The following is an 11,872-nucleotide window of genomic DNA, read 5'->3' on the forward strand; positions in this document are numbered from 1 at the left end:
GTCTCTAACAGATGTATGTTATTTAAGACCGAGAACGGGAGATATAATAATAGTGGGCTGTCTCAATTCCATAGTCAAACATTAAGATGGAAGCTTAATGGGTTGGGGTTTTGGAGCATGGAAGGTTGGGGATACCAAGGTACATTTTCATCATGCAATTCCATCTGGAATGTGGCTCATTGGAACTGATTTTACCGTGCAACAAGACAATAAGCCAATCATGGCCAGTTACCGCAATTTGTGACAAACAACACTTTGGCAAGTTTTACAGGAGGCATGGCAAACTATTTAAGCAGAGTGTTTGGAGAAATGAACTATTCAGATGCAGAATCCAGGGTTGTGATGTCAAAGAATGTCATTATGCCTGCAGAAACAAAGTCAGTCCTTTCCAGGAAGTCACAGCTAAAACAGAATTTTTATACACAGTCTATATAACAGTTTGTCAACTGTTACCTCATCTGCCACCCTTCTTTTTTTTATAATCAATCTTCTTCTTCTTCTTCTTCTTCTTCTTTTGGCTGCTCCCATTAGGGGTCGCCACAGCGGATCATCCGTCTCCATACCACCCTGTCCTCTATATCTGCCTCTTTCACACCAACTACCTGCATGTCTTCCCTCACCACATCCATAAACCTCCTCCTTGGTCTTCCTCTTTTCCTCCTGCCTGGCAGCTCCATCCTCAGCATTCTCCTACCAATATAATTCATGTCCCTTCTCTGCACATGTCCAAACCATCTCAATCTCGCCTCCCTCACCTCGTCACCAAAACGTCCAACATGCGCTGTCCCTCTAATAAACTCATTTCTAATCTTGTCCATCCTCGTCACTCCCAACGAAAACCTTAACATCTTTAGCTCTGCTACCTCCAGCTCCGCCTTCTTTCTTTTACTCAATGCCACTGTCTCTAAACCATACAACATCGCAGGTCTTACCACAGTCCTATAAACTTTCCCTTTCATTCTTGCAGATACTTTACTATCACAAATCACTCCTGTCACTCTTCTCCACCCACTCCACCCTGCCTGCACTCTTTTCTTTACTTCCCTAACACACTCTCCATTACTTTGCACTGTTGACCCCAGGTACCTGAACTCCTCCACCTTCTCCACCTCTTCTCCCTGCAACCGCATCACTCCACTGCCCTCCCTCTCATTCACACACATGTACTCTGTTTTACTCCTACTGACTTTCATTCCCCTTCTCTCCAGCGCGTACCTCCACCTCTCCAGGCTCTTCTCAACCTGCTCACTACTCTCACCACAAATAACAATATCATCCGCAAACATCATAGTCCATGGAGACTCCTGTCTGACCTCGTCTGTCAACCTGTCCATCACCACTGCAAACAGGAAAGGGCTCAGGGCCGATCCTTGATGCAGTCCAACTTCACCTTGAACCAGTCTGTCGTTCCTACTGCACACTTCACTGCTGTCACACTGTCCTCATACATGTCCTGCACCACCCTCACATACTTCTCTGACCCACCTGACTGCCTCATACAATACCACAACTCCTCTCTTGGCACCCTGTCGTATGCTTTCTCTAAATCCACAAATACACAATGCAATTCCTTCTGTCCTTCTCTATACTTCTCCATCAACATTCTCAAAGCAAATAATGCGTCTGTGGTGCTCTTCCTCGGCATGAAACCATTGTCAGGCACAAGAACTCGCAGGAAACCGGAGGTTGAATGTACAAGAAACGTGTTTACTTAAGTCACTCAAGAAATGAAAGAGCAAAGCAGAACAACACGCAGGCATGAACTAAAACACAAAAGAAATACAGAAAACAAAAGAAACGTCCAACACACATGAAGCGTGATGTAAACACAAAGGGTGAGAGAGTCCACAATGTTCGTAGGCCTAAGCTGTAGAACGGACGGTGAGACTGTGAACGACTGGGGTTTATATATGGTGGTGACTGATGTGACCCAGGTGATGATGATTAGTAATCAGGTGAGCTGCTAGGGTGGATATGAGGGTTAGGAGAAGGCGTGGCTGGTGGATCCCTGACAGTACCCCCTCCCCCAGAGGCGGCTCCTGAAGCCCTGACCCTGCGCCGCGGCCGACCCCGACCCCGGGGGGCAGGACGCAACGGATGAGCGGCGTGGTACTCCTCCAGAAGCGCAGGGTCCAGTACGTCCCGCCGCGCCACCCACGACCGTTCCTCGGGGCCGTAACCCTCCCAGTCCACGAGATACTCCAGGCTGCTGCCCCGACGCCGTGAGTTCAGTATCTCTCTCACCGAGTAGACCGAGGGCTGCTCCAACACCTCCGGTGGCGGGGGTGCAATTTCCCTGGGTCGCAGTGTGTCCACGGGGGTGTAAGGTTTGAGGAGCGACACATGAAAGGTGGGGTGAATCCGGTACCGCGGTGGGAGTACTAGCCGGTAAGCTGCCTCGTTGACCTGCCTCTCGATCTGAAATGGCCCGATGTACCGGGGGCTCAGCTTCCTGCAAGGAAGCCGCAGTCGCAGATCCCGAGTGGACAGCCAGACCCAGTCTCCGGGCCTGTACTGGGGGGCCTCCCTTCTGCGTGCGTCAGCATGACGCTGGGTTTCTCTGGTTGTCCGGCGCAGTTGGGTGTGTGCAGCCTCCCACGTCCTAACACTCTCCCGGAACCAGTGGTCCACTGCAGGTACATTGGCGGGCTCGTCGGTCCAAGGAAACAGCGGGGGCTGAAACCCTAACACACACTGAAAAGGCGTGAGTCCTGTTGTATCCTGGCGCAATGAATTCTGGGCGTACTCCGCCCAGGGCAAGAACCGACTCCACTCCTCCTGATCCTGGTGGCAGTATGACCGTTGGTACCTTCCCAGGTCTTGGATCCTCCGTTCGGTTTGGCCATTCGACTGGGGGTGATACCCAGATGACAGGTTGACCGCGATCCCCAGTAGCCGAAAGAATGCTCTCCAGACATGTGAGGTGAATTGGGGACCTCGGTCAGACACCACTTCCTCCGGAAGGCCAAAGTTGCGGAAGACGTGATGGAAGAGGGCTTCTGCCGTATCCAGGGCTGTGGGGAGGCCTTGTAGGGGAACAAAGCGGCAGGCTTTAGAGAACCGATCGACGACCACTAGGATGCATGTATAACCCCCCGAGCGAGGAAGGTCAGTGACGAAGTCCACGCCGATGTGCGACCATGGTCGTTGTGGAATAGGCAGGGGGATGAGTTTACCCACTGGCAGATGCCGGGGGGTCTTTGACATGGCGCAGGTGTTGCAGCCCCGGACGAACTCCGCCACCGTATTGCTCATCCTGGGCCACCAGTAACGTCCCTGAACCAGACGTAGGGTTTGTTTCCGACCCGGGTGCCCCGAGCCTGGGTTTTCGTGAACAGACCTGAGCAGGGTCTGTCGGCATTCTTGTGGCACATAGGTTCGGTTTCCGGGGCAACCAGGGGGCGCGGGTTCCCTCCGTGTGGCCGCGCGAATATCCCCGTCCATGTCCCACACAATGGGACTCAAAATGAGCGTGGGAGGCAAGATCGGTCCTGACTCGACGGGTTCTTCAGGCCCATAGACCCTGGAGAGCGAATCAGCCTTGCCGTTCTTTGACCCTGGCCGATATGTGATGCTAAAGTTGAACCTGGTGAAGAAGAGAGCCCAACGCGCCTGACGGGGGTTTAGACGCTTGGCCTCGCGGAGGTACTGGAGATTCTTGTGGTCGGTGATGACTATGAAAGGATGAGCGGCCCCCTCCAGCCAGTGTCTCCACTCTTCCAGGGCCAGCTTGATGGCCAGGAGTTCCCGGTTACCTATGTCGTAGTTCTGTTCAGCGGAGGATAACTTCTTTGAGTAGTAAGCACAGGGATGGAGCCGCGGGGGGTTCCCTGAACGCTGGGAGAGGGCGGCCCCTACTCCCGTGGAGGATGCATCCACCTCGACGACGAACGGGAGCTGAGGGTCAGGGTGACGAAGAACTGGGGCGGTACAGAACCTCTTGCGTAGTTCCCCGAAAGCCTTCTGTGCCTCCGGGGTCCAGGAAAGGACCTTGGCCTTACCACGCAATAGTGATGTGAGCGGGGCGGTAACCAGGCTGAAACCTCCTATGAACCGGCGGTAGAAGTTAGCAAACCCTAGAAACCTTTGGAGCTCCTTGATCGTGGTGGGGGCCGGCCAATCTCGTACGGCCATCACTTTTCTCTCATCCATCCTGATGCCTGCTGCGTCGATGACGTAACCTAGGAACTGCGTCTCCGAATGGTGAAACTCACACTTGGAGAGGTTGAGGTACAGTCGGTGTTCTCGCAGCCGTTCTAGGACTTGGGTGACGTGTTGATGGTGTTCTTGTAGCGTACGTGAGTAGATCAGGATGTCGTCGATGTAAACGATCACGAACCGATGGAGAAAAGGACGGAAAACCTCGTTCATGAAGGTCTGAAAGACGGCTGGAGCAATGGAGAGCCCGTACGGCATGACCCTGTACTCGTAATGGCCTGAGGGAGTGATGAAGGCCGTCTTCCATTCGTCCCCCTCTCGGATGCGCACCAGGTTGTAGGCACTTCGGAGGTCTAGTTTGGTGAAAACGCGAGCCTCCCGTAGTTCCTCCAAGGCTGCCGGGACCAGGGGGAGCGGATACGGAAGCGGGGAGATCTGTGCGTTCAAGCCCCTGTAGTCGATGCACGGCCGCAAACCTCCATCCTTCTTGGCCACAAAAAAGAAACTGGAAGCCGCCGGAGAGGTTGACTGTGTAATGAAACCCTGACGGAGGGCCTGCTGGATATAACCCTCCATCGCTTGGTGTTCCGGGGCTGCCAAGGGGTATATCCGTCCCTTCGGTAGCTTAGCTTCGGGCTTCAGTTCAATGGCACAGTCCCATGGCCGGTGTGGGGGTAACCTGGTAGCAGCCTCCTCGCTGAAGACGTCCGAGAAAGCATGGTAGACCTGGGGGACTTCCACCTGAGAGGGTTGTCTTGCTCCTTCAACTCGAGTTGCTGCCAAGGTCAAGGTGGTCCGGGGTGGAGTCGGGAGTGGATGTAAGCATGTCTGCCGGCAGGTGGGGCTCCACTCCAAGATGTCACACGGGTCCCAGGAACAAGTAGGGGAGTGTTTGGCTAACCAGGGACGACCTAGGATCACGTCCACTGTCAAATCCTCCAGTACGAGAAGCTGGATTTCCTCGTGATGTAACACTCCGACCTGGAGGGTGATAGGGGGCGTGCAGTGCTTCACCTTACCCCGTCCTAAAGGACGTCCCTGGATAGTCTGCACGGTTAGTTCCTGAGATCCCCGCTGCCGGCGTAGCTGGAGGCGTTCTAGACACGCCTGTGAGATGAAGTTTCCCGCTGATCCTGAGTCGACCAGAGAAACGACAGATAAAGAGTGAGCGGGGGTTTTTAAGGTGACCTGGAGTGTGGACAAATGAGTAATGTCAGAAGTAAGAGTGACACCACTCACCGTCCGACGGGGAGGTCTAACTGGGCATTGGGCCACGCGATGTCCTCCTTCTCCACAGTAGAGGCAGGCCTGAGTCGCCCGTCGGGGCTCCCTTTCCTGCTGAGATAGTCGCTGTGAGCCGAGTTGCATGGGTTCCGGCAATGGAGCTGCTGATGCCGCCATGGCGGGCGCTGGGTCGTGCAGGGGAAAACGGCCAGCAGTCAGGTGTTGAGAAACGCGGATAGATCTCTGAAGAAACGCCTCTAGTCCTAGGGTGTCATCAAAGGTGGCCATTGCCAGCCGGAGCTCTTGGTTTAACCCCCTGCGATACACAGCCAGCAGCGCCTTCTCGTTCCAGCCAGCAGATGCCGCCAGAGTACGGAAGCGGAGGCTGTAACCCGAAACGCTGTCAGTTCCCTGCTGGATGTTCAGCAGCTGATCTGCCGTTGAGGTATCCCCGGGGGCGGTGCTAAAGACCTCGGCGAAATGCCCAGTGAAAGCGGCAAATGACGTCAGCGCCGGGCTCGCTGCGCTCCAGAGCGCTCTCGCCCACGCGAGCGCTCTTCCGGAGAGAAGGGATATCAAAAACGCGACCTTAGCTCGTTCGCTGGGAAAGTTCTGGGGTTGCATCTCGATATACAGGGATACCTGAAGCAGGAAGCCCTGGCACTCAGCCGTGTTTCCGGAAAAAGAAGCCGGGAGCGCAACCGGGCTGCCGAAAGCTGAACGGGGAGGAATCGCGACCGCGGGTCGGTCAACCAAATCCGCAGCCGCGGCTGCGGGCTGATCCTCCATACCAAGGTAACGCGGTTTAGCTCCTTTCCCTGTTGCCCTTCGGTTTTGTTAAAGGTCCGTTCTTCTGTCAGGCACAAGAACTCGCAGGAAACCAGAGGTTGAATGTACAAGAAACGTGTTTACTTAAGTCACTCAAGAAATGAAAGAGCAAAGCAGAACAACACGCAGGCATGAACTAAAACACAAAAGAAATACAGAAAACAAAAGAAACGTCCAACACACATGAAGCGTGATGTAAACACAAAGGGTGAGAGAGTCCACAATGTTCGTAGGCCTAAGCTGTAGAACGGACGGTGAGACTGTGAACGACTGGGGTTTATATATGGTGGTGACTGATGTGACCCAGGTGATGATGATTAGTAATCAGGTGAGCTGCTAGGGTGGATATGAGGGTTAGGAGAAGGCGTGGCTGGTGGATCCCTGACAACCATACTGCCAATCGGTACAAATCCTTTTCTCCTTCCTTAGTGTTCAACCTCTCATACAGCTCCTCATATGCCTTTTCCTTGCCTACTTTTCTCATCACTCTGTCGATCCCACTTCTGTTTTGCCAACCTCTTTCCCCTTATGCTCTCCTGCACTTCCTCATTCCACCACCATGTCTCCTTGTCTTCCTTTCTATTCCCAGATGTCACACCAAGTACTTTTCTAGCTACCTCCCTTATCACTCCTGCAGTAGTTTCCCAATCATTCAGCACCTCTTCACCACCACCGAGCTCCTGTCTGACCTCTTCCCTGAACCTCACACCACACTCTTCCTCCTTCAGATTCCACCATCTTATTCTTTTCTCAGTCCTCACTCTCCTCCTCTTCTTCTTCGCCTCAAAAACCATCCTACAGACCACCATCCAATGCTGTCTAGCTACACTGTCCCCTGCCAACACCTTACAGTCTTTAATCTCCTTCAGGTTGCATCTCCTACATAGAACATAATCCACCTGTGAGCACCTTCCTCCACTCTTATAGGTCACCCTATGATCCTCCTTCTTCTTAATATACGTATTCACCACTGCCATTTCCATCCTTTTAGCAAAATCTACCACCATCTGCCCTTTCACATTCCTCTCCTTAAGGCCATACCTAACCATCACTTCCTCATCACCTCTGTTCCCTTCACCTACATGTCCATTAAAGTCTGCCCCAATCACCAATCGTTCATTTCTAGCTACACCATCTACCACTTCATCTAATTTACTCCAGAATCTTTCCTTCTCCTCCATCTCACAGCCGACTTGTGGAGCATAGGCACTGATGACATTTATCATCATCCCTTCAACCTCCACCTTCACGATCATCACCCTATCAGAAACTCTCTTCACCTCCACTACACTCTTACTGTACTCTTCCTTCAGAATCACCCCTACACCATTTTTCTTTCCATCCACACCATGATAGAACAGTTTGAACCCACCTCCAATGTTCCTGGCCTTACTCCCTTTCCATTTGGTCTCCTGAACACACAACATATCTACCTTTCTGATCTCCATCATATCAGCTATCTCTCTCCCTTTACCAGTCATAGTACCAACATTTAAAGTACCAACCCGAACCTCCACTCTCCTACACTTCTCCTTTCCCTGCCATCTCTGTAGAAGTCTTCCTCCTCTCCTGCTAACGATACCTGTGGCGGTCGTTGTTAACCCGGGCCTCGACCGATCCGGTATGAAATTCTTAATCGTGACCCGCATATTTGATTTGACTTCCTAACGCAACCCTCCCCATTTATCCGGGCTTGGGACCGGCACTAAGAGTGCACTGGCTTGTGCCTCCCTAATGGCTGGGGTTTTTTTTATTATCAATAATAACATGAATTAACCAGATTCAGCTTGTTCCAGGCTGGAAAGGCTTGATGTCATTGCACCTGCAGTGGTAGAGTCTAATGCTAGAAATTAATGCTTTACACATTTGCACCCAATCACTTATTATTAATATACCGATTATAATTTATCACTTTCTTTGGTAATGATGATTAATAAGAAATTAGCAAAAGGTATCAAAAGTATTAACAGTAACAAAAATAAACAAAATAAATGACAATGTGATATGAAGGATATAAAATCATTTTATATTTGTCAATTTTTGTTGTTGTTTGGACAAAGTAAATCCTTATAACGTTATATTATCTTGTCTGTTGTATAGAAACAAAGGAAACATGCACATGTTTTACAAAAAAGTGTTTCCAAACTTTTGACACATGAATATTTGTTCCTGCAATACTTTTAACACATATTTTTGTAGAGCCCTTGCAAAACTGGTTGAGGACAAACCCAATACCTGGGACCATTATTTGGAAGCAGTCATGTTTGGGCTGATGACAAAGAAACAGCTCACAACCCAGTTCTCTCCATTTTATCTTATGTTTGGTAGAGAAGCACGATACCCGTCTGAGGTTCCAGAACATTATTAGGTGAAACAAACATTTTTTATGCCTACTATTTCTTGTAAATATTTAGGTACACTGACCAGGCATAACAATATGACATAACAATCTGAGCAGTGAAGTAAATAACACTGATTATCTCTTTATCATGGCTAATAGACAGGAGGTGGAACTGGAGGTAGCAAAGTAAAAGATGTTGAGGTTTTCGTTGAGAGTGACGAGGATGGACAGAATTAGAAACACGTTTATTAGAAGGACAGCGCATGCAGGACGTTTGGGAGACAAGGTGAGGAAGGCGAGATTGAGATGGTTTTGACATGTGCAGAGGAGGGACATGTGGTGTATATCGGTAGGAGAAAATTGAGAATGTAGCCACCAGGAAGGAGGAAAAGAGACCAAGGAGGAGGTTTATGGTTGTGGTGAGGGAAGACATGCAGGTAGTTGATTTGAAAGAGGCAGATGTAGAGGACAGGGGGGTGTGGAGACAGATGATCTGTGGCGACCCCTAATGGGAGAAGCCGAAAGAAGAAGATCTCTTCATCATGGCACCTGTTAGTGTGTGGGATATTATTAAGCAGCAAGTGAACATTTTGTCCTCAAAGTTGATGTGTTAGAAGCAGGGAAAATCAGCAAGCGTAAATCCGTAAGGATTTGAGCGAGTTTGACAACAGCCATATTGTGACGGCTAGACAACTGGGTCAGAGCATCTTGAAAACTGCAGCTCTTGTGGGGTGTTCTGCAATGGTCAGTATTATCAAAGGTGGTCCAAGGAAGGAACAGTGGTGAACCAGCAACTTTGTCATAGGCGGCCAAGGCTCGTTGATGCACGTGGGGGAGCGAAGGCTAGCCTGTGTGGTCCGATCCAACAGACGAGCTCATGTAGCTCAAACTGCTGAAGAATTAAATGCTGTTAATGCTCGACAGGGCAGAACTGTTTGGACCATCACAATATTCGGCAGTATAATATATTAATCATACAAAATTATGCCTGGTGAGTGTAAATTATTTAAAAAGAATATAGAATATTGTATGGAACCTTCACCCTGAACCAGTCTGTCGTACCTACTGCACACTTTACTGCCGTCACACTGTCCTCATACATGTCCTGCACCACCCTCACATACTTCTCGTACACACCTGACTTCCTCATACAATACCACAACTCCTCTCTCGGCACCCTGTCGTACGCTTTCTCTAAATCCACAAATACACAATGCAGCTCCTTCTGTCCTTCTCTATACTTCTCCATCAACATCCTCAAAGCAAATAAGGCATCTGTGGTGCTCTTCCTCGGCATGAAACCATACTGTTGCTCACAGATGGTCACCTCTTCTCTCAACCTGGCTTCCACTACTCTTTCCCATAACTTCATGGTGTGACTGATCAACTTAATTCCCCTGTAGTTACTGCAGGTCTGCACATCTCCCTTATGCTTAAAGATCGGTACCAGCACACTCCTTCTCCATTCCTCAGGCATCCTCTCCCCTTCCAGAATCCTGTTAAACAATCTGGTTAAAAACTCCACTGCCATCTCTCCTAAACATCTCCACGCTTCTACCGGTATGTCATCTGGTCCAACCGACTTTCCATTCTTCATCCTCTTAATCGCTGCTCTCACTTCCTCCTTACTAATCCTATCTACATCCTGCTTCACCAACTCCACATCCTCCAACCTTCTCTCTCTCTGATTTTCCTCATTCATCAGCTGCTCAAAATACTCCCTCCATCTTCTCAACACACTCTCCTCACTAGTCAACACATTTCCCTCTCCATCCTTTATTGCTCTAACTTGCAGTACATCTTTCCCAGCTCTGTCCCTCTGCTTGGCCAATCGGTATAAATCCTTTTCTCCTTCCTTAGTGTCCAACCTCTCATACAGTTCCTCATATGCCTTTTCCTTGGCTTTCGCCACATCCCTTTTAACCTGCTGCCGCATCTCCTTGTACTCCTGCCTACTTTTCTCATTACTCTGTCGATCCAACTTCTGTTTTGCCAACCTCTTTCCCCTAATGCTCTCCTGCACTTCCTCATTCCACCACCAGGTCTCCTTGTCTTGCTTTCTATTTCCAGATGTCACACCAAGTACTTTTCTAGCTGCCTCCCTCATCACTCCTGCAGTAGTTGCCCAATCATCCGGCACCTCTTCACCACCACCAAGCCCCTGTCTGACCTCTTCCCTGAACCTCACACTACACTCTTCCGCCTTCAGTTTCCACCATCTTATTCTTCTTTCAAACCTTACTTTCCTCCTCTTCTTCTTCGCCTCCAAAACCATCCTACAGACCACCATCCGATGCTGTCTAGCTACACTGTCCCCCGCCAACACCTTACAGTCTCCAATCTCCTTTAGGTTGCATCTCCTACACAGAAGATAATCCACCTGTGTGCACCTTCCTCCACTCTTATACGTCACCCTATGATCCTCCTTCTTCTTAAAATACGTGTTCACCACTGCCATTTCCATCCTTTTAGCAAAATCTACCACCATCTGCCCTTCCACATTCCTCCCTTTAAAACCATACCTACCCATCACCTCCTCATCACCTCTGTTCCCTTCACCTACATGCCCATTAAAGTCTGCCCCAATCACCAATCGTTCTTTCCTAGGTACACCATCTACCACTTCATCTAATTCACTCCAGAATCTTTCTTTCTCCTCCATCTCACAGCCAACTTGTGGAGCATAGGCACTGATGACATTTATCATCATCCCTTTAACTTCCACCTTCACGATCATCACCCTATCAGAAACTCTCTTCACCTCCACTACACTCTTACTGTACGCTTCCTTCAGAATCACCCCTACACCATTTCTCTTCCCATCCACACAATGATAAAACAGTTTAAACCCACCTCCAATGTTCCTGGCCTTACTCCCTTTCCACTTGGTCTCCTGAACACACAACACATCTACCTTTCTTCTCTCCATCATATCAGCTATCTCTCTCCCTTTACCTGTCATAGTACCAACATTTAAAGTACCAACCCGAACCTCTACTCTCCTACACTGCTCCTTTTCCTGCCGTCTCTGTAGCAGCCTTCCTCCTCTCCTTCTCCTCCTTCGGCCAACAGTAGCCCAATTTCCACCGGTACCCTGTCGGCTAACGATACCTGTGGCGGTCGTTGTTAACCCGGGCCTCGACCGATCCAGTATGAAATTCTCATTTGTGATCCGCATATTTGATTTGGCACATGTTTTACGCTGGATGCCCTTCCTAACGCAACCCTCCCCATTTACCCGGGCTTGGGACCGGCACTAAGAGTACACTGGCTTGTGCCCCCCTAATGGCTGGGTTAGATGTGAAAGAATATATGAGTAAT

General features: G+C 49.9%; 1 protein-coding gene across 1 annotated transcript in view; it reads right to left on the bottom strand.

The window, feature by feature from the left end:
* Nucleotides 1–7,778, bottom strand: part of LOC310716606 (uncharacterized protein) — a gene marked incomplete at its 3' end in the record, with an annotated part of 48,235 nt that extends 40,457 nt beyond the window's left edge. The window contains exon 1 of the mRNA XM_083523890.1: nucleotides 6,698–7,778. Coding sequence (XP_083380016.1) covers nucleotides 6,698–7,691 — 994 coding nt within the window. The 5' untranslated portion in view covers nucleotides 7,692–7,778. The remainder of the gene's footprint in view (nucleotides 1–6,697) is intronic.
* Between the last annotated feature and the right edge of the window lie 4,094 nt (nucleotides 7,779–11,872).

The sequence above is a fragment of the Silurus aristotelis genome (genome assembly GCF_946808225.1).
Source record: "Silurus aristotelis genome assembly, chromosome: 21".
Lineage (NCBI taxonomy): Eukaryota > Metazoa > Chordata > Actinopteri > Siluriformes > Siluridae > Silurus > Silurus aristotelis.